This window comes from Staurois parvus, unplaced genomic scaffold (genome assembly GCF_062004578.1).
Source record: "Staurois parvus isolate SC_StPar_1 unplaced genomic scaffold, SC_StPar_1.0 ptg000966l, whole genome shotgun sequence".
NCBI lineage: Eukaryota > Metazoa > Chordata > Amphibia > Anura > Ranidae > Staurois > Staurois parvus.
In genome coordinates this window covers 38,630-62,326 of record NW_028318762.1, presented here as the reverse complement: position 1 = coordinate 62,326, position 23,697 = coordinate 38,630, and the positions used below count along the sequence as shown (strand labels likewise).

The 23,697-nt window shown below is 44.8% G+C and overlaps 1 protein-coding gene across 1 annotated transcript; it reads right to left on the bottom strand.

The window, feature by feature from the left end:
* Positions 1-21,043: 21,043 nt before the first annotated feature.
* On the bottom strand, positions 21,044-22,705 carry LOC149441596 (E3 ubiquitin-protein ligase TRIM11-like). Its single transcript, XM_089657135.1, has one exon. It carries the CDS (start codon positions 22,688-22,690, stop codon positions 21,044-21,046), a length of 1,647 nt encoding a protein of 548 aa, XP_089513261.1. The 5' UTR covers positions 22,691-22,705.
* Positions 22,706-23,697: the final 992 nt, after the last annotated feature.

Genomic DNA, 23,697 nt, shown 5'->3' with positions numbered 1-23,697 from the left:
ACCTATGAAAAGACATGTACCATCTGCACCCGAAATAAAACCACCCAAAATAAAGCCTGGGGATTGCTCAGACCTCTGCGGGTACCTGATAGAACTTGGAAAATGATAGCAATGGACTTTATAGTTGAGCTTCCACCTTCAGCAGGATATACCGCTATCTTCGTGGTAGTAGACCGATTATCAAAGATGGCCCATTTTTTCCCCTGAAAAATACACCTTCCGCTTTTGAAACGGCTCGGGTCTTTATCATAGAAATTGTCAGGCTCCATGGGATCCCTATAAACATTGTTTCAGATCAAGGGATACAGTTCATATCGAGATTCTGGAGGGCACTATGTGAGACCCTGAAGATCAAGCTGTCCTTTTCTTCATCCTATCACCCGCAAACCAACGGACAGACCGAACAGACTAATCAGACCCTGGAGCAGTACATCCGGTGCTACACCTCTTTAGTCCAAGATGATTGAGTATCGCTCTTGCCTCTGGCAGAGTTTGCATACAATAATTCCAGCCATTCTGCCACCAAGCAATCTCCTTTTTTTTCTAATTATGGGTTTCACCCTGCCTTTTTACCTGACCTTGTGCCGGAGACTTCTGTCCCTGCTGCTCAAGACACACTGAATTTCTTTGTTACTAATAATAAATTGTTACAGGAGACGGTCACAAAAGCCCAGGAGGACAGCAAGAGGGTCTTCGACAGAAATAGAAGGGGAGAACTGATTCTGCACCCAGGAGACCAGGTCTGGCTTGCTACAACCAATCTGAAAATGGCGTGTCCTTCGGTGAAGCTGGCACCTAAATTTGTGGGACCGGTTCCGGTAAGACGCAAGATTAATGATGTCTCTTATGAGTTAGCACTACCGGAATCCCTTAGAGTGCACCCAGTTTTCCATGTATCACTATTAAAGCCTGCAGTACCCGATCCCTTTTCTAACCGAAGGCCAAGGCCCCCTGAGCCTATAAATATTGATGGAGAGGAGGAATTTGAGGTCGAGGCTGTTGTGGACTGTAGGAAAAGGAGGGGCCAGACACAATATCTAATCAAATGGAAGGGGTATGGGCCAGAGGAAAATTCATGGGAACCTGCAGAGAACGTACACGCTTTGGACTTAATTTGTGAATTTTTCTTAGCCACCCAAAAAAAAGAAGCCAATTGGGCATCCGGAGGCTGCCCATGGGGGGGGGGCAATGTCAGGAAAGCTCTGCCCATAGTGCAGGCAAAGCTCCACGGCGCACAAATATGCGCATGCGTAGGGTACTTGCAAGCCGAGCAGATGTGCAGGCACTTGGGCATAGGCACTCGCACATGCGGGCACACGCCTGTCACTAATGCTGGCACCAAGAGGGCTATTTAAACTGTCTGCTGTGGTTATCTCATTGAGGAATGTATTTTCGCCCTGCTTGTGTTTCCTGATTTCCGTGACTGATTCCTGTTGCCAAACCAGCCTGTTCCTGACTTCTGCTTGATTGCCTCCTGCCCTGACCTCTGGCTTGTCCTCGGATTACTCTTCTGCCTGCTCCTGTCTGATTAATCTGCTGTTACTGAACCTGGCCTGTGACCCGACTACTCTTCCTCTTGCCGCTATAAGCCTGATCTGCCTCACCAATATCGAACCCGGCTCGTCTGACCCTGCATCCTCAGCACGCGGTGCTCCAGCATCCATCCATCCCACACGGCTACATCTGCACCCTGCTCTGGCCTGCAACTCATCAGCCCACCAGCTGTTACCCGACTGATCTCAGGCATTCATACCCCACCATGCACCTGCAACTGCTGTCTCACGATCAGTGGTCCTCGAGCCGAATTTGTACGGGAGGTCTGCCTCTTCACCTCAGGCTCACTGTCCAGGTACGTGACACTGGCGCATGCGTGTCACTATGCTGACGTGATGTGTATCTGATGTCACTCACACAGTCACATTTATGATGGACATAAGCTGCACCATCATGGCGATGGGTCGTGGTGTTTCACATGCGCACAGCTACTTTTGCCGCGGCGGGGGTACTTGGATGTGGCACTTGGTGACAAACCTGAGGTATGGGCTGCAATGCCTTTCTGCCATATTGTAGGTTCAGCATATATGGGTTTGGCTGTATGGCTGGGATAGGTATACGGCTCCCAATGGACTATTTATGGTCCTTTATGATATTTCTTATCGGGACTCTGTATAAGGATTTGCTGCAAGTGTATTACATTGTCTCTCTATCTGGATCACTCTTGACGTTCATAAAGGAGGTGAAGTATTATGTTTAGTAACACATATATTGAGCTATTCTATTTTACAAGCCGCCTGTACATCCCCTGAGCGTATTACTTTGTTTATGGTATTCTAGGTGAGGTTTGTCATATGCACCACTATATGTGCGGGGCCCCTGCCTCATCAGGACTCCGGTTCCTGGATCTGGAAGCCTATACATTGGAGTACACACTGCCTGCCCACGAGACTATTTCCCTCCTGTCGTCCAGCCACACCAGGGAGTTTGTGGTCTTTTGGATATATAATACGCGGCTTTAATCCGTGTTTAGCCCATATCTAGTAAATGGACGTTTTCTTCAGGCTTGCCAACGCCCTTTTGATCTTTATCTCAGATTGCCACCAGCCTCTATATTTTGAGCCTTCACTGTTCTAGCTATTTGTGGGCACAATCTATGATCATTGTGAGGAGGAGTCCATATATTTGGCCTAAGAATTTGATAATGAGTACATTTGGACCCACAACACAATTATACTATTTGCTGGTGGTGCTGTGTGCTTCTTCTTGTAGGACTCCGTTATATACTATCGAGTTCCCTGGTCTGTTGCCTGTGTTCTGCACTCGGGTCTCCTATGTCCGCCCCCCAGACTAGATATCATCGGCTGTCGCTCTCCTATGTAAGCCCAGGGACTGTGTTTGTTTATTTTATGTATATTTTACTTTGCTGTATATAATTGATTGTGTATATATTGTTTGACCTCTTTATATCTTACATATAGTAGCACTGCTCTCCTGTACACAGAAGTCACGGTCCTGAAGAAGATAGATATGTAGGCGAAACGCGTTGACCGTTTCTTATTCTCAACCTTACTCCTTTGGAATCAAAATCCATGCTATAGGTGACATGTAATGTGTTACATGCAAAGGGATATGTGATTTACTACCCCCCCCCCCCCGTTGTGTTAGGGGGTTTTGTACTCCTTGTTCTAAAAAATCCTTTTTGTGTTCATTTTATGTGAATAAAGTGTGATATTTTATATGATTGTGTGGTCTCTCACTGTGCGTAAAAAAATCCACAAGTTTGGCCGTTCATTTTTTGTCCAGAAATTTTATTCTTGTCCTTCATCTTCATAACAAGGTAAAGGTCTGACTTCCCTACAGCATCGGTATTTCACCAAAGCGTCCATGTATCTTCCATAATGCAGGCTGTGATACTGACATGTGTCTTCTCTAGCTGGTCTGAAGTTGAGGGCCCCAGCACTATCTGTCAGTGTTGTGAGATGTCAGGCACCTGCAGCAACCCTACTGGTCTATTGGTGGGAGGAAGGGGCCTATTCAGAAGACCAAAAGAAGTAGGGAAGAGAGAAGTCTTGGCTGGTGAGTTTTTAACCTGCAGCTGCCATATACAATAAGGGATTTGGCTGTAGGTGGTCTCCAGATGGAAGGTCTCCATGGATGACAAGGGATAAATCTTCTTACCACATTTCATGGACTTGTTCGATGGCTGTTTTGTTCATCTCCATCAGGCTGTGCATTCACATAAATTTTATGGACATGTAAAACCTTCTTCAAAAAGGTCAAATGCACCTACAGGTGATGTCTGAATAATAGCAGAAGCTTCTCAGACAGACACAAGTCCAGAGCCCATCAACACAGACCAAGTTATAGAATGGTCTTCATGGAACTGATAAGAGGAAGGTAGGTCTTTTCCTTAGGGTAAGAGTTAGTAACCCTGTTGAAGTTTAATTTGAACCTGACTTTTACATTTAGCTGTTTGGTCAATCTGGAGAATCCTAGATGAACCCTGTATGCGGGAGATTAGCTACATGAATAAAGCTGGCCAATACACTGTAGGATTTTTCTCATTTTGGAGACCTAAAGTGACTGGCACCCAATTTCTGTTCTAATCTCCCCATTGCAGCCCTGGTGTAATTGCTAGCCCATCCCCTTCCCTGTGGAGGTAATATCTGTCTTCAGGGGGGTCATGGGGAGCTGTACAAGAACATAAATGCCTACATAAGACAATTACACTGAAGCTGTAGATTCCAAAATGGAAATAATGATAATTGTTTGTGATCATCTAAACTTATTTATGGAACAAATGGGGAAAATAAAATCTATATCGTACATGTACAACATAGAGCAGACATATACAACATACTAACCCAACATGGACATTACATATATGGGCAGAATAGAGGTAGGTTGTCACTCTTGGCCTGAATCAGTTCACACACAGGGAAAGGTGTAACACACTATACAGGGAGGAGTTCATAACCACCAGATCTATTTCGGGGAAAAAGCTGAAAAAAAGGCCACATACCTGTAACGATCGCGCGTCAGACCCCTGACCTTCTCACCAAACTTGTGACCGAAGGACTAGCCAATCTGAAGCCGCGATGTCACATGCGTAACAATGCCAAGCCAAGCTGCACCCTGCACAATGATTTTCCAGCTAATGGACCACCAATCGATGTACTAGCAGCCTGAATGTGATTGTTACTGGGTCAGGTTAATTACACAACTAACCCTCCACACTATCACCACCTCCTTTTTGTACAAGGAAAGTGGAAACTCAGCGATATCAGCTATAACACTATGATGGTTGAGATAATCGTCTGTCTAGCACGGTCACCACAGACAGGTTATACAGAGGGTTAAACAAACACAGTAGCACTGTTTTGGAGGCAGGAATTTATAAGTTGCATTAACGAGCTATAGAAACAATTCAACACTTTCAGAAAGAAAGATTTATTACTAAAAGGTCAAAAGGGTGCAATAAAAATATTTACAGAAAAAAGATGTAAAACGGGAGAATTCTTCAACTTACACTCTTAGGCCTGACAGCCCATTTTGTAGTTCCCCAACAGGGAGCCAAGGACCAATGCCTCATTTGGGGAGGGATGGTCTGGGCAGAGATTCAAACTAGAACTAAAATCTCTCATAGCTCATATTTTGGCTCATAACTTTTCCTTGGCACAAGTACCATCCCACCCGAGGGTAGATTAATATGCAAACGCATCTGAGGAACGGTTAGATGTGCAATATAAAATACATACTTGAGTGGTTCAAGAGATGTAATTTTCTGCTTTCCTATGTACTCCAGCCAAGGAGAGTGACATATCAAACTGTTTGTCTTCTCGTGGCCAATCTGAAGATATGCCTGGTTTTTTATGTAAGTCTCTCATATTCCAAGATATGAGACATAGGGGAAAATGGATTTTAAAAGTGTTATCTAGTTTCTTACTCGTCTGGAATGTCTTTGAACTCAGGCCAAGGCTTGGGTTATCTTTGTACGAAGTTATTATTATTATTAAACAGTATTTATAAAGCGCCAATAGTTCGCTCAGCGCTGTACATTACAAAGGGGGACAGAACATGTGACAGAACAATACCAATACAATGCAAAACATGAGGGGATTGAGGGCCCTGCTCTTTCGAGCTTACAATCTAGGAGGGAGGGGATGGTGGCACAGGAGGAGATAGCTGTGGGGGATGGAGTGGTAGGAAGAGTGGAGGAGGTCGGCAGGTTAGCAGGGGGTGGGGTAGGCTTCCCTGAAGAGATGGGTTTTCAGGGTGCGCCTAAAGGAGAGGAGAGTAGGTGATAATCTGATGGGTTGGGGCAGGGAGTTCCAGAGGATGGGTGACACCCTGGAGAAGTCCTGGAGGCGGGCATGGGAGGAGGAGACCAGGGAACTAGAGAGAAGGAGGTCTTGTGAGGAGCGGAGTGTGCGTGTTGGGCGGTACTTGGATATTAGGTCAGTGATGTAGTTCGGGGCAGTGTGGTGGACGGCTTTGTATGTCAGCGTTAGGATTTTGAATTTGATCCGTTGCGCAATCGGAAGCCAGTGGAGGGATTGGCAGAGGGGGGTGGAGGACACTGAATGGAGGCCAGTGGAGGGATTGGCAGAGGGGGGTGGAGGACACTGAATGGAGGCCAGTGGAGGGATTGGCAGAGGGGGGTGGCGGAAATGGAGCGGTTGGAAAGGTGAATGAGTCTGGCAGCCGTATTCAGGATCGACTTAAGTGGGGATAGTCAGTGGCGAGGCAGGCCAGTGAGGAGGGAGTTGCAGTAGTCGTTGTTGGATGTGATGGAGAAGTCAATGGGGGGTGGGGTCCGGGCTGGGGGGAAGACAAGAAACTCAGTTTTGGAGAGGTTCAGTTTAAGGAAGTGGAGCGACATCCAGTCTGATATGTCGCTCAGTAGGTGTGTGATTCGGGTGGAGACTGAAGGGGTGAGGTGGGGGGTAGAGAGATAGATTTGAGTGTCATCGGCATAGAGGTGGTAGTTGAAGCCATGAGAGTGTATAAGTTGGCCAAGGGAGGAGGTGTAGATGGAGAAGAGAAGGGGCCTGAGGACAGAGCCTTGAGGGACCCCAACAGAGAGGGGGAGTGAGGGGGAGGTGGTATCATTATAGGTAACGCTGAAAGAGCATTGTGACAGGTAGGATGAGAGCCAGGAGAGAGCAGAATCTCTGAGGCTGAGGGAGTGTAGTTTTTTGAGGAGGAGGGGGTGGTTGACTGTGTCGAAGGCCGCAGAGAGGTCAAGGAGTAGGAGCACTGAGTAGTGGCCATTAGCTTTGGCGGTTAGCAGGTCGTTGGAGAGTTTGAGTAAGGCAGTTTTGGTGGAGTGTAGGGGACGGAAGCCGGACTGTAGGGGATCCAGGAGGTTGTTGTCATTGGTGCCAGAGGTGCCAGATTGCTCAGCTTCCCAGCCAGCCCAGCACCCAGCTCAAAGATGGTTTATAGCTCGGAGGCCTGGGCCCTGGCCTGCCTGTGACATTTCCAACATGCACACACTGACCAAATGTCACTGTGACTCTCAGAGAGGGAGGGGGAGAATGAGGAGAGATATGTTTGTACAAGATGGATGATCCTTTGCCAAGATGGAGGTTGGAGCCAAAAGGGTTGAACCACGTCCATCTCTGTGCGCATGATTGCTACAATACCAATCCTTACATTGGTATTTCCACACATACCTTGTAGGACCTGTCAGGGATCATTAGTAGCCGGGTGTTCATTGCTTCCACCTCCAGGCCAAAGATGTTTATTCAGATTGAAATTTTGGACATCCATCTACTCTGTTAACTGCTGAATTCATAAAATATCTGCAATAGATGAATAGAATATCTGTGGGATCATCCAATTCCTATATTTTCATGTCACAGCAGCCATAACATCCTCCACTCCTCTGGGAAGGCTTTCTACAAGACTTTGGAGGGTCTCTGTGGGAATGTTTGCCCATTTGTGAGGTCAGGTACTGATGTTGGATGAGAAGACCCGGCTCACACATTGGGCTCCATGTTGGTCGCCAAAAAAATTTAGAAAGACTTGGCTTGGAATTCATCCCAGAGGTGTCCAGTAGGATGAGATTGGGGCTCTGTACAGGACACTCCAGTTCCTCCACACCAAACTGGTCATCCATGTCTTTATGGAGTTGTTCCTTCAGCATGGACATTTATATTGAGTTGTCCACCCACCATGGCCAGTAATGTGACCTGATAAATTAACAAAAAAACATAATACATTAATAATGAAAAACATTAATAAAGAGGGATCCATTAGATGGATGTAGGATATCATGAAGAGGGATCCATTAGATGGATGTAGGATATCAGGAAGAGGGATCCATTAGATGGATGTAGGATATCAGGAAGAGGGATCCATTAGATGGATGTAGGATATCATGAACAGGAATCCATTAGATGGATATGGGATATCATGAAGAGGGACCCATTAGATGGATGTAGGATATCATGAAGAGGGATCCATTAGACGGATGTAGGATATCATGAAGAGGGATCCATTAGATGGATGTAGGATATCATGAAGAGGGATCCATTAGATGGATGTAGGATATCATGAAGAGGGATCCATTAGATGGATGTAGGATATCAGGAAGAGGGATCCATTAGATGGATGTAGGATATCATGAACAGGAATCCATTAGATGGATGTAGGATATCATGAAGAGGGATCCATTAGATGGATGTAGGATATCATGACGAGGGATCCATTAGATGGATGTAGGATATCATGAAGAGGGATCCATTAGATGGATGTAGGATATCATGAAGAGGGATCCATTAGATGGATGTAGGATACCAGGAAGAGGGATCCATTAGATGGATGTAGGATATCATGAAGAGGGACCCATTAGATGGATGTAGGATACCAGGAAGAGGGATCCATTAGATGGATGTAGGATATCATGAAGAGGGATCCATTAGATGGATGTAGGATATTAGGAAGAGGGATCCCTTAGATGGATGTAGGATATCATGAAGAGGGACCCATTAGATGGATGTAGGATATCATGAAGAGGGATCCATTAGATGGATGTAGGATATCATGAAGAGGGATCCATTAGATGGATGTAGGATATCATGAAGAGGGATCCATTAGATGGATGTAGGATACCAGGAAGAGGGATCCATTAGATGGATGTAGGATATCATGAAGAGGGACCCATTAGATGGATGTAGGATACCAGGAAGAGGGATCCATTAGATGGATGTAGGATATCATGAAGAGGGATCCATTAGATGGATGTAGGATATCATGAAGAGGGATCCATTAGATGGATGTAGGATATCATGAAGAGGGATCCATTAGATGGATGTGGGATATCATGAAGAGGGATCCATTAGATGGATGTAGGATATCATGAAGAGGGACCCATTAGATGGATGTAGGATATCATGAAGAGGGACCCATTAGATGGATGTAGGATATCATGAAGAGGGATCCATTAGATGGATGTAGGATATCATGAAGAGGGATCCATTAGATGGATGTAGGATATCATGAAGAGGGATCCATTAGATGGATGTGGGATATCAGGAAGAGGGACCCATTAGATGGATGTAGGATATCATGAAGAGGGATCCATTAGATGGATGTAGGATATCATGAAGAGGGATCCATTAGATGGATGTAGGATATCATGAAGAGGGATCCATTAGATGGATGTGGGATATCATGATGAGGGATCCATTAGATGGATGTAGGATATCATGAAGAGGGATCCATTAGATGGATGTGGAATATCATGAAGAGGGATCCATTAGATGGATGTAGGATATCATGAAGAGGGATCCATTAGATGGATGTGGGATATCATGAAGAGGGATCCATTAGATGGATGTGGGATATCATGAAGAGGGACCCATTAGATGGCTATGTGATATCATGAAGAGGGATCCATTAGACGGATGTAGGATATCATGAAGAGGGATCCATTAGATGGATGTAGGATATCATGAAGAGGGATCCATTAGATGGATGTAGGATGAGAACATTTCCTGGGTAAGTCATGTCTGTGTAATTAGGGGGCGCTGTAGCCCCCAAGTAGTAAAGGATCTGGTATGGAGTAAGGTGCAGGAGGTGGAGGTAGAGGAAGAGCGCACCAACAACAGTGACTGATGAAATATATGGAAAAAACGAGTGCTAGATGTATGCAGGTGGAGCCGCCAGCATGAACGGTAATACCCTCAGAACCTTCTAAATACAATATATATGTCAACATGCAGCGCTAGGATGGAAAGTAATTATCATAAATTGTTACTAGTATCAAAAACCCGCATGATGTACGGATATATATAGTGTCTCTAGATATCGGAAGAAATTAAACAACACTCTGAAACAGTGCAAATATGTGGTATGAACGTGACAGTCTTACAGAAGGTCAGGGTAACAATGGTGACATTGGTGGTAGATATCGGTGTGGATTGCAGGAACCAGATGGCGCTTATTAATGCGCATATGAATGATGATACTCGGGTCATCTGAAGTTGGACATCTGGGATACGGATCGTCCGATGGACAGCCACAGGAATTACAGCATATCAGCCACACTTCCAGATACTTGCAAAATGTGCTATTGCACGAAACATGTCAGAAAGTGGCTTTCAGTGACCCTGCCACGTGGACCCCTCAGTTGGCTAGGTGCCAAAAGTGTTTTTGAAAGTGTAAGTGTCATTCTTTTTAATTGTTGTTCATCATAATAAAGCAGTGTTGCACTATGGCATTTGTTGTGCTTGGGCTCATTCCTCTATGAGCCTGCCTTTTAAAAGGAGACCATTGGATGATATCTTAACTGCTGGCTCCCTCTGGTGGATTTCGTGTGTACTACATACTCTTTGATGCTGGGCTAAAGACCTGTAATGACATCCTGATCGCTGGCTCCCTCTGGTGGATTTTGATCGCTTTGCAAGTATCTGGAAGTGTGGCTGATATGCTGTAATTCCTGGGGCTGTCCATCGGACGATCCGTATCCCAGATGTCCAAGTTCAGATGACCCGAGTATCATCATTCATATGCGCATTAATAAGCGCCATCTGGTTCGTGCAATCCACACCGATATCTACCACCAATGTCACCATTGTTACCCTGACCTTCTGTAAGACTGTCACGTTCATACCACATATTTGCACTGTTTCAGAGTGTTGTTTAATTTCTTCCGATATCTACAGACGCTATATATCATACGGGTTTTTGATACAAGTAACAATTTATGATAATTACTAGAGATGAGCGAATTTTTCAAAAATTCGATTCGCCTGATTCGCCGAATTTTCCGAAAAAATTTGATTCGATTCAAATTTATTCGCTGCAAATTTTACTTATAAAAAGGGTTTCTAGGCTTCAGAGAGCCTTTATATTAGTGCAGAACACTGTACCTTTAATTTAAATGCCCTTGGAGTCTGCTGGGGAAGAGAAATAATACTGTCAGTCAGTATGACATGCAGATGAGTGCCGTCCATCTTAGAATCACCGCACACTTCACTCATTTGGCCAGTCACGGGGCACGACGAAGAAGAAGAAGGAGAAGAAGAAGAAGAAGAATGAAAAGAATGAAAAGAAGAAGAAGAATGAAAAGAATGAAAAGAAGAAGAATGAAAAGAATGAGAAGACGAAGAATGAAAAGAATGAAAAGAATGAGAAGAAGAAGAAGAATGAAAAGAATGAGAAGAAGAAGAAGAATGAAAAGAATGAAAAGAAGAAGAAGAAGAATGAAAAGAAGAATGAAAAGAATGAAAAGAAGAAGAAGAATGAAAAGAAGAATGAAAAGAATGAAAAGAAGAATGAAAATAAGAAGAAAAATGAAAAGAAGAATGAAAAGAATGAAAAGAAGAATGAAAAGAATGAAAAGAAGAATGAAAATAAGAAGAAGAATGAAAAGAAGAATGAAAAGAATGAAAAGAAGAATGAAAAGAAGAAGAAGAATGAAAAGAAGAATGAAAAGAATGAAAAGAAGAATGAAAACAAGAAGAAGAATGAAAAGAAGAATGAAAAGAATGAAAAGAAGAATGAAAATAAGAAGAAGAATGAAAAGAAGAATGAAAAGAATGAAAAGAAGAATGAAAATAAGAATGAAAATAAGAAGAAGAATGAAAAGAAGAATGAAAAGAAAAATGAAAATAAGAAGAAGAATGAAAAGAAGAATGAAAAGAATGAAAAGAAGAATGAAAAGAAGAAGAAGAATGAAAAGAAGAAGAAGAATGAAAAGAAGAATGAAAAGAATGAAAAGAAGAATGAAAAGAATGAAAAGAAGAATGAAAAGAATGAAAAGAAGAATAAAAATAAGAAGAAGAATGAAAAGAAGAATGAAAAGAATGAAAAGAAGAATTAAAAGAATGAAAAGAAGAATGAAAAGAAGAATGAAAATAAGAAGAAGAATGAAAAGAAGAATGAAAAGAATGAAAAGAAGAATGAAAAGAAGAATGAAAATAAGAAGAAGAATGAAAATAAGAATAATTCCAGTAAAGCAAAAAGTGTTTCTGCAGAGTTCCTCTATTTCTGACAGTTCTCTGACAGTTCTTTCACATTTCCAGCGGTTGAAACATTGTATCTATTTGTTTCCTAATAAAAACATCTGTATCCTAAATGGAAACAAATAGATACAATGTTTCAACCGCTGGAAATGTGAAAGAACTGTCAGACAGCTGTCAGAAATAGCGGAGCTCACTGCAGGGACATTTTTGCCGGCTGTAGAAGGGATGAAAACGGCCGATCAGGAAAAATTTGATTCGACCATCCGAAGTCGGCAAAAATTCGGATTCGCTGCGAATCAAATTTTTCCTGAAATTTGAAACAAATTCCACTTCGCCTGATTCGATTCGCTCATCTCTAATAATTACTTTCCATCCTAGCTCTGCATGTTGATATATACAAAAGTGACTGATGGTTTCCTTGTTATGTAATAAATGTTCTGTACATGAAGCTCTATGACAGGACACACGTCTTATATTGTAGCTGAATACCGGGGAGGCAAAAGAGATTGTGACACAAAAAGGTGGCTGGAATACGACCCCCTGATGGAGAGGGGGCGCTATCACACTTTGCACTGACACCCAAACTAAACTTTTATCATTTTTATTATACAGATAGAACTTTCTTTTGATGGTATGTAATCACCACTGGGGGGGTGGGGGCTTTTTTTTTTGCTAACAAAAATAAAAACAAAAATAAACAAGAGAAATGAACATGTTCATTTCTTTAGCAAATAAATAATATTTATACATAAATTTTAGCCAAAATGTATTCTGATCCGTTTCTTTGGTGAAAATACCCCAAATCAGTGTTTATTATTTAGTCTGTAGGGAGTTATAGAGACCACAAACTATTCTATATTATAGAAACAGAACAAGACCGACCCCCCGATATTCTATGCTTGGTGTTATAAAACATTTTTCTTTATAAATTCAAAACAAAATGTATTCTACTCCATGTCTTTGGTGTAACCCCCCCCCCCCCCCCCACAAGTGCATAGTGATTGGTTGTATGAATGTTATAGAGCCTACAGACTATGGGAGATATATCTGAAAACTGCTCCATCCTGATGTACTGACAGCCGATCTCATATCTGGAGGCCCCAAAATGTCAGGACAGTACAAATCCCCCCAAATGTCAGGACAGTACAAATCCCCCCAAATGTCAGGACGCTACAAATCCCCCAAAATGTCAGGACAGTACAAATACCCCCAAATGTCAGGATGGTACAAATCTCCCCCAAATGTCAGGACGGTACAAATCCCCCCCAAATGTCAGGACGGTACAAATCCCCCCCAAATGTCAGGATGGTACAAATCCCCCCAAATGTCAGGACGGTACAAATACCCCCCAAATGTCAGGATGGTAAAAATCCCCCCCAAATGTCAGGACGGTACAAATACCCCCAAATGTCAGGATGGTAAAAATCCCCCCCAAATGTCAGGACGGTACAAATACCCCCAAATGTCAGGATGGTAAAAATCCCCCCCAAATGTCAGGACGGTACAAATACCCCCTGTAACGGAAGCGCAGGCAGGACAGAGCACACAGAGAAGATGGGAAACACACAAAGCTTTATTGAAGCAACAAAAGGACAGACACTCAATGGGGAAATGACAGGGAGGGTGATGTGTGCGCAAACCAGGGATGATTCCAGGCACGGGGGGTCTTCAGCGACAGGCAGGAAATCTCCCCCCTAGGCTTGGGGTCTCAGCCAAGCTCCCTCCGTGACTAGACAGCGGATTGGAGTCTTGGGCAACAGGCGGGCAACCTACCCCTGGGTAAAGGTCTCGGGCAAAAGGCAGGCAATACCCCCCTAGGCTTGGGGCCTCAGTCAAGCTCCCTCCGTGACTGGACAGTGGATTGGAGTCTCGGGCAACAGGCAGGCAATCTCCCCCTGGGCAGGGGTCTTGGGGACTCAACAGGACTCTAGCTGTTGAGTCTGGCCTCAGCACAGCTCCCACCCAGCTTTCTAGGGACATCGGGTTCACAGGGACTCAACGGGTAGCGATGGCTCAAGCACTCAGGGGCACCACAGGTAGCTATACTTCAGGCATGCCATCAGGACATGGGTGGTCAGTGCACACACAGCGGGGCTGTTCGGAACACAGGTGGTCGGTGCACACAGCGGCGACAGTTCAGGACACGAGCTGTCGGTGCACACACTGGGGACAGTTCCGAACACGGGTGGTCGGTGCACACAGCAGGCACAGTTCAGGACACGGGTGGTCAGTGCGCACAACAGGGACAGTTCAGGACACGGGTGGTCGGTGCACACAGCGGGGACAGTTCAGGACACGGGTGGTCGGTGCACACAGCGGGGACAGTTCAGAACACGGGTGGTCGGTGCGCACAGCAGGCACAGTTCAGGACACAGGTGGTCGGTGCGCACAACAGGGACAGTTCAGGACACGGGTGGTTAGTGCACACAGCTGGGACAGTTTAGAACACGGGTGGTCAGTGCGCACAACAGGACCAGTTTAGGACCCGGGTGGTCAGTGCACACAACAGGGACAGTTCAGGACACGGGTGGTCAGTGCACACAGCAGGAACAGTTCAGGACACTGGTGGTCAGTGCACACAGCGGAGACAGTTCAGGACACGGGTGGTCAGTGCACACAACAGGAACAGTTCAGGACACGGGGGGTCTGTGCACACAGCGGGGACAGTTCAGGACACTGACAGTAAGCAGCTGGCAGACCCTCAGCGGCAGGCGGCTCCAGACAGGGACGACCAGCGGTCAGCGTTCCAGGGACAACCAGCGATCAGCAGACAGCAGCAGCTCCCAGGGCACTCAGCAGCAGACAGCTTCCAGGGACAGTGTGCAGGCTCCCTCAGCCACAGCTCCCAGGGCACTCAGCAGCAGACAGAGTGCAAGGATGCTCAGTAGACAGGCTTATAGACTGGCAGGGTCTCAGCTGTGGGGTCTGACCTTTGAGGAGAAGGCTCATGCAGAGCTGTGGAGACTCCCAACCCTGGGGTGTTGTAGAGGGCTACAGTCCTGACCTTTTGGGGTCTGCAGAGTGCGCAGGGGGGATGGCTGGGGAGGCTCGGTCCCCCTCACCCGAGCCTCCCAGCATCTTTTTGGGAGCAAGATGATAACCAACAGCATGGACAGGAACAGAGAGAGATGCTGCTTCCTGTGTGGGTCTCTTGAAGATCATGTGGGACGCGGCTAGGTTGCCTCGGCAACGGCCGGCCCAGCCCTGTCCATGGAAACCCCACAGACCTTGGAATGTACAAGGGGGAAGGGAGGGGTGGAGGGATATGGTGGGGGCACCCTCCAAATGTCAGGACTATACAAATCCCCCCAAATATCAGGACAGTACAAATTCCCCCCAGATGTCAGGATGGTACAAATCCCCCCAAATGTCAGAACAGTACAAATCCCCCCAAATGTCAGAACAGTACAAATCCCCCCAAATGTCAGGACAGTACAAATCCCCCCAAATGTCAGAACAGTACAAATCCCCCCAAATGTCAGAACAGTACAAATCCCCCCAAATGCCTTCTTTTTGGAAAGTAGTCACTCTGAGGTATTTAGTAAGAGGCATGGCGAGATTTTTGAAGTTGTAATTTTTGGTCACAATATATATTTTTTACATCCTGTCCCCATAGCAGTACAGCGCCGTCATATAACTGGTGTGGGCGTGGTCAGTGACAATGACTGGTGACAAAATATATATATATTCTTTTTCTTTTTTATTAACTTTTCTTCTTTTTTACCATTTTTCCCATTTTCCTGTTACATACTATGACCAGAGCAGTGCTGCGTTACCATAGTGACACTGTACTACTCTGGGAAGGTGAACAGGATTTATTATTACACTATGTGCCCCTGCTTCTCCGGGCTTTACCCTCCCACCGGGGAGCCTGGAATAAAAGCCAGCACTTCCACCAGCTTACCATAGAGATGCTCAAGGACCAGAAGGTCCCCAATGATCTCTATAGTATAGGAAACCAGAAGTGACCAGCATTTTCATCATTTCCAGCTTCCCGGATGTAAGCAGCGCCATCTTTAAATGTGGAAAATATCTGATCCCTCCGATCTTAGTGCGGTCAGAGGAGACATCCAGGATCTAATAGACCCCAGATTTCTCAGTAAAGAGGACCGGTCACTGACTATTGCAGTCACTGGATAAGTTTACATTTAAAATGAACCTCTCGCCCTCCGGAAGATTTACCCCCCTTCATGACCAGGCCATGTTCTGCTGTTCAGCACGGCACTATTTCAACTGGTAATTGTGCGGTCGTGCAATGCTGCACCCAAAGTTTATGTCCTTTTTTCACACAAATAGAGCTTTCTTTTGGTGTTATTGATCAGCTCTGAAGTTTTTACCTTTTGTGCTATGAACAAAAAAAAATCAAAATTTGGAAAAAACAATATTTTTCACTTTTGCTTGTACAAAATATCCAATAAACTCAAAGTTAGTCATAAATTTAGGCCAAAATGTATTCTTCTCCATGTCTTTGGTAAAAAAATCCCAATAAGTGTAAATTAATTGGTTTGTGTGAAAGTTATATCGTCTACAAACTATGGGATGTATATTGGAATTTACGCAGCTTTTACTTTCTGACTATCACATTTCTCGAGGTGCTAAAATACCAGGACAGTGCAACAACCCCCCTCTCCAAAAAAAATGACCCCTTTTTGGAAAGTAGACACCCCAAGGATTTTGCAGAGTGGCATGCTGAGTCCATGGAACATTTTATTTTTTTGCCACAAATTTTTTGAAAATGACAATTTTATTTTCATAAAACAAAGTTGTCATTTATATGATATATTGCTCATGCATGCCATGGGAATATGTGGAATGACACCCCAAAACACATTCTCCTACTTCTCCTGAGTATGGGGGGACCACATGTGAGAGGCTTTTTGGCAGTCTAGCTGCATCCAGGCACCCAAAATCCAATGACCACCTCCAGGCTTTCAAAGGGCATATTTCCTCATATCACTTCCCCACTACCTATCACAGTTTCAGAGGTTCTAAAATGCCAGGATAGTAGAAGCACCTCCTCAAATTACCCCTTTTTGGAAAGTAGACCCCCCAAGGAATTTGATAAGAGGCATAGGGAGTAGTTTACAGATCTCATTTTTGTCACAGGGTTTTGAAAATGAAAAGAAAAAAATACATTTTTCTTTTCTTTCTTATTCCAAAAACATATGACAACAAATGAGATCTGCAAAATACTCACCATGCCTCTTAGGAAATACCTTGGGGTGTCTACTTTCTAAAAAGGGGTCATCTGGAGGGGGAGGGGCTTTTACTATCCCAGCATTTCAGGGCCAACATTAGAACCTTCTGCCCCACATCACCCACTGTTGAAGGCCGAGCCTTTTCTGACACTTTTTGTTTACATGAAAAAACATTTTTTTGCTGGAAAATTACTTTGAACCCCCAAACAGTAAATATTTTTTTAAAGCAGAGACCCTGAAGAATAAAATGATGGGTGTTGTAATTTTTTACGTCACATAGTATATTCACAGCGATTTTTCAAATGCAAATCTTTTGGGAAAAATACACTTTTTAGAATTTTAATGCACAAAAAAAACAATATATTGCCAAATTGTTTGATAAAATATAAAAGATGATGTTATGCCGAGTAAATAGATACCAAACATGACATGCTTTAAAATTGTGACAAAGTACATACATTTTTATTATCAATAGGCGATGCTTTAAAAGCCTTTACAGGTCACCAATTTATATTTACAGAGGAGGTCTAGTGTTAGAATTACTGCCCTCGATCTGACGTTTGCGGCGATACCTCACATGCATGGTGCAACCGCTGCTTACATACTGGCACGGGGTCAACGCTTGCGCATGCAGGTGCGTGGTGACGAGGATGCTTTTTATTTTCTTAGTTATTTTGATTTTTTAAATTTATTTTTACACTGTCCCTTTCATTTTTTGTTATCACTTTTATTGTTATCCCAGGGAATGTAAATATTACTTGTGACTGCAATAGGCATTAACAAGTGCTCTTTTTTGAGAAATCTGGGGTCTATCAGACTCTAGATCTCTCCTCTGCCCTTCCATCATCTCATCTCACCAAGATCGCTGTGATCAGATGCTTTCCCAATTTACAAATGACGCTGTTAAAGTGCGGTGAAAGGGAAATGATGAAATGCTCATAGCTTCCGATTTCTTAGATCATAGAGATGATTGGAGCCATTCTGGTCTCTGATCAGCTCTATGGTCAGCTAGCGGAACTGCCAGCTGCATTCTGATTCCCCTGTGGGACAGGAGAGCCCAAGAAAACTGTGGGAGGCGGGGTGGTGATGTCCCTTCCCGCTGCTTGTAAAAACAATTCAACAGCTAATTGGCCACTAGGATTGTTTTTACATGAAAGCCGACTGCCAGCTAAAAAAAATGGGTCTGCACTTCTCCAGGTCCCCACACACAAGAAGCTCACAGTGGCTCAGGCTCTTGGCACTGTGGTGTGGGGGTGTATATAGAGAATGTGTCAATGGAATGGAAGGGTTTTTGAGGCACAACTCACACAAAATATATTATATTACCATTTCATATACTTTATTCCAGAAGAATCATGAAGTTATAAATTCATTGAGAACAAAGCTTTTGTTTAATTTCTACAAACTCCTCCCATTTTTATTCTATGACTGAACTCGACACGTTTCCTGGATTGGGATCCACTTCTTCAGGGAGAAGAATATTGGAGGATTGTTTAAGAATCAACACAACAAAATGTTCCAAAAATGAAGAAAACACAGAAATGTATAGATTGCTACATTTGTATACAACAATGTCAGAGTGCCCATGCTGTGGCTGCAGATACCTGGAAACCACCAGGGGAGGCGCTACACCATGATAGGAAATTCTATTGGGGGGACCAACACGGGGCCGAGGCTAGCCCCGCCCTCTAAGATGATCCTTCTCTTCCATAGAAATGCTGGAAGGAGCCCCCTTCCATAGCTATCTTGTGTAACACGGCAAGTACTACAAAGAGGAGAATTCTAAGATGAAAGCAGAGATAGATTCAGAACATCCATGTCCTCCATCTCTAAAGACCATTTCCAATATCTCATAGAATCCAACATCGTTTCTTCACGACTTCCCGCCCCACACCAATTCTCACATTCCCCCTACATGTACCAATCACCATTGTTTTACTAGAAAAAGACTTAGAACCCCTAAACATTATATATATATATTAAGAAGAGACCCGAGAGAATAAAATGGTGGGTGATGCAATATTTTTCTCACACGGTATGTACGCTGCGATTTTTCAAACGCAATCTTTTGGGAAATAATACACTTTAATGAATTTTAATGAAAAAAACACACAATATATAACCCATTTTTGGTGACATAACAAGTAAATAGATACCTAACATGTTCCACTTTAAAATTGCGCACATCTGTAAAATGGCAACCAAACTACGGAACTATAAAATCTCCATAAGTGAGGATTTAAACATTTTTAGGGGTTACCAGTTTGGAGTTACAGAGGAGGTCTGGAGCCGCCATCATTGCTCTTGTTGTAACGTTTGTGGTGATACCTCACATGTGTGGTGGGAACACCGTTTACATATGTAGGTGAATGAAGGAGATGTTCTATTACAGTCCATGCCAAGACAAAGACTTGATTTCTAGTTGTGGATGGTGTGGGGAAGGAGGAGAACCCCGGCTGGCTTTTCCTACTATAGGGGACTCTTGACAAAGAGTGAGGGCCAATCTGTACCAGGGACACAGACATAGAAAGATCTGACAGGGGCCCCAAACCTTCCCCTTCTTTACTCCACTAAACATAGGATTCTTATTTCACTCTGTGTTTCTGTTGGAGAGTTCCCCTCATTTCCTGTCTAGAAAAATGTTGTCACCGGGACAGGAAGTGAGGAGAAATCTCTCTATTGGAGCCCCAGATAGGAAACACCTGACCGGGGATCTAATCCTGACCCACTCGGCCTACAAACTAAGTCTTCAGTCCCACTGGATCCCACTTTGTAATCTGGAAACGTCACTTGAAGTCGCTCGATTCCAAAGTCGGATGTCAGTGCGACTTCAGGTGCGACTTGCAGGACATCTGTGTGACTTTATATACAAGTCTATGCAAGTCGCAGCTGAACTTGGAAAAAGTAGTGCAGGAAGAACTTTCATAATCGGTGCGACTCGGATGGAGGGGGATTTGTACCGGTATGACCGCTTCCATTGTGGACAATAGAGTGCGACTTGTCATGTGATGAGAAACTATCAACTCACATGACGAGTCGCACCGCTGTGACTGGGGACTAAGAAACACAGTCTGGGCTCTCTGGTACATCAGATTATTTCTTTCAGTAGTAAATCTGTAGAAGACGTCTTCATATATTTCCTCTCAGATTGTTACATTTATTTCCATCTCTTTGTAGTATACATTGTATGGAGGAGGGGAGGGGCAGAGAGAAGAGGGAGGAGCTGAGAGAAGGGGGAGGGGCAGAGAGGATAGGAGGGGCAGGGAGGAGGGGTGACCTAATCCTATCCCATCACAGTGACCGCACCCCACCCTCTATGTCTGATCATGGTTCCACCCCACACAGAGGGGCTACATGGGGGAGGGGCAGGAAGCAGGGGGATGGACAGAGAGAAGAGGGGGGGGGTAGCTTCATCCTATCCCATCACAGTGACCACACCCCACCCTCTATGTCTCATACCCCATACAGAGGGACCAAGTGGGGGGAGGGACAAAGAGTAGGGGAAGGGGAAGAGTGGAAAGGAGATCCCATCCTATCCCATCACAGTGACTGCACCGCACCCTCTATGACTGATCATGGTGCCACCGCACACAGAGGGACCACATGAGGGGAGGGGCAGAGAGGAGGGGGAGGGGCAGAGAGGAGATGTCTGGTGTCATACACTGTGATAACTTAAAAATTAAGTAATTTGTCAGATTGTCAATGGATGGATGGATGGATAGATAGATCGCATCATCGCTGACCATTAGGACCAATGTTATTGTGACTCCAGTAATTGGACAGAAATTCTACCCAATCACAGAGATCGGTGACAGAGGGAGAAATCTCACATTTATTTATAATACAAAAACTTTCAGGAAGCCCCGCCCACCTCTATATACTATTGGGTGAATATAAAATTATTTCCAATTCTTCATCTGACATCAACAGACTGTGGGCGGAGTTCTCACATCCCCCCCCCCTCCCCCCACCTATCTTTATACAACCTTCCCATACATATACCCCAGCATGGAGGGGCTCAGTGAAGGTGGTGGTGAAGGTGTGGAGGTGTCGGATCGGGTCACACAGATCATAGAAGGAGATCCGCCCGGCCTCATAATCCAGATCTATCCTGACTCTGTTACTGGAGGGATTGGGGGGTAATGGGGTCTCATCATAATCATGTATCACTGCATACTGATCACCTTCCCTGTCCAAACCCCAGGACTTGTTATTCCATCCAATCTCTGACCCCCCTCCTCTCCGGTCTATACTGGGGTAACACATCCCGACTGTCCAGCTCTCTGACCCCCCGACATCCACTTCCCAGTAATGTCTCCCTGAGGAGAACCTCTGACTGCTCATCACCTGAGGACAATCTTGAAATCTCTCTGGTGTTTCTGGACAATTCTGGTCTATATCTGACCTGGATACAGTTTTCCCGTCATCTGATATCTTTAGATAATTATCAGCTGTGTTTCCATCCAGTAATATGTCTGCAGGTTCCTGTATATAGAAGGATACATTTCCCCCTGTTATTATATCAGATAAACCTGTGTGTAAGACCCCCGCCACATCCAGCCCCCCTCCATCATGGAGGAGTTCCTCATGTCTCTCTCTGTCCTCATCATCTCCATCCTCAGTATAACACAAGTCACCTGTGTCTGATTCCTGTAGGACAGTCAGTGGATCCGTCATGTTACACATCTCCTCAATGTCACGCATCTTCCTGGACAGCTCCTCCTTCTTTATTTCCAGATCCCGGATGAAGATGGAGACCCGCTCTGCCCTCCCGGAGATGTCCCTCAGGACTCTCTTCTCCAGGTCTTCCAGACGTCTCCTGAGGTCTATAAACAGGGCAGTGACTCTCTCAGTGTCACCAGCTTCTTCTTCTTCTACTTTCCTTCTGTGTTCCTGCAGACTCTGGACTCTTTCCTCCATCTCCTCTCTCTTTGTCAGAAGTTTCTGCAGAACGTTCCTCAGTGTCTCCTTCTTCTTCTCAGAAGCCCCATCCAGTGACACCATCTTATGTCCTGTGTGTTCTCCAATCAGACAACAAGACACACAGATACAGGTCTCATCCTCAGTGCAGAAATACTTCAAGACTTCCTTATGGACGGAGCATTTCCTGCTCTCCATGGACAAGGTGGGGTCACATAAGATGTGTTCTGGGGACTTTTTGTGGACTTTCAGGTGTTTATCACACAGAGAAACCTCACAGTGTAGACAGGATCTAACAGCAGGTACAGGAGACTCCACACAGTAAGTACAGAAGACCTTGGAGTCCTCCTGACCTGGCTGAGCAGATGAGAAATTCTCCGCTATGTTACGTAGTTTCATGTTCTTCTGCAGTGGAGGACGACCCGGAAACTTGTCTCTGCATTCAGGACAGGAATATCCTCTGGATCCCTCCTGTGTATCCAGCACACGATCAATACAGAGCCGGCAGAAGTTGTGTCCACATTTCAGGGTCACAGGATCGGTATAAATGTTCAGACAGACGGAACATTCCAGCTCAGCTCTCAAAGCAGAAGACGCCATCGCTGAGAGCAGAAGAGAAACGAAACTGAAAGTCTCTGACACCGGAGAGGAATGCAGTGGAGGAGGGGTGACACCCTCCTACACAGGGTGAGGCTGTACTGGGTGAGTATTATAGGACACGGAGATCAGAGTACAGAAGGAAGAAGCTTTTATTTGCAGTAGTCATGATAATCGCACCTCCCAACATTGCAGGACAGAGAACGAGGGAAAGACGGATGTGGGGAGAAGTGAGGAGCACTAAGTGCATTGAGATGGGAAGTGGAGGTGACTACATGATGCTGAAAAGGGATTTGGTTCTATAGAGTCTGAGTTCACACTATACACTGCGTATACTGCAGCCTGTGTACCCCCAAAACATGTCTTCATTATTGCACCAACACCCCAACATGCAGAGAGTAATGGTGGTAGTCACCCCATCTAGGCAGGTGCAGTCTGTACTCCCCACTGCAGGTGGCGCTTGACTGAAGTGGCAATGCAGAAGGGGAAGGAAGTTGTGAGGAACTTGGTTCCTCTATGACTTCCTGCAGTCACAGGGAGATATTTGTCTGATTGGACATTGGTGCCCCATGTGATCCTAGCGACCATCTTGGGTCAGGCAGAAGCAGAACCTATTTAAGACTCCAGCTTTTGGGTTTGGCACACTTTATGTGAATGGCTAGTGTAGGGACAGGATCCCCGTCTGACATGATCAATGTGTCACAAATTCACCCACATGCCACGCCCTGTCAGGGCTCCCGGGTATGACCAGAGGTGTGTGACTGACGCAGGGAAACGCAGACTTCAGTTATGTTATAAATATAATTTATTAACACTAACAATACAAACATAAACGCAGTGCAATACTAAAACATAATACAGTGCAAACAAACCCAACCAACCACCCACAGATAACTGTACATACAATGCAAGCGTCGTCAGGCAGGCCGGGTCAATATCAATCGGGCAGGTAGGTACAGGGGGAGCAAGCGGAGAATGGTCGGGGTCACAAGCCAGGTTCAGTAGGTAGC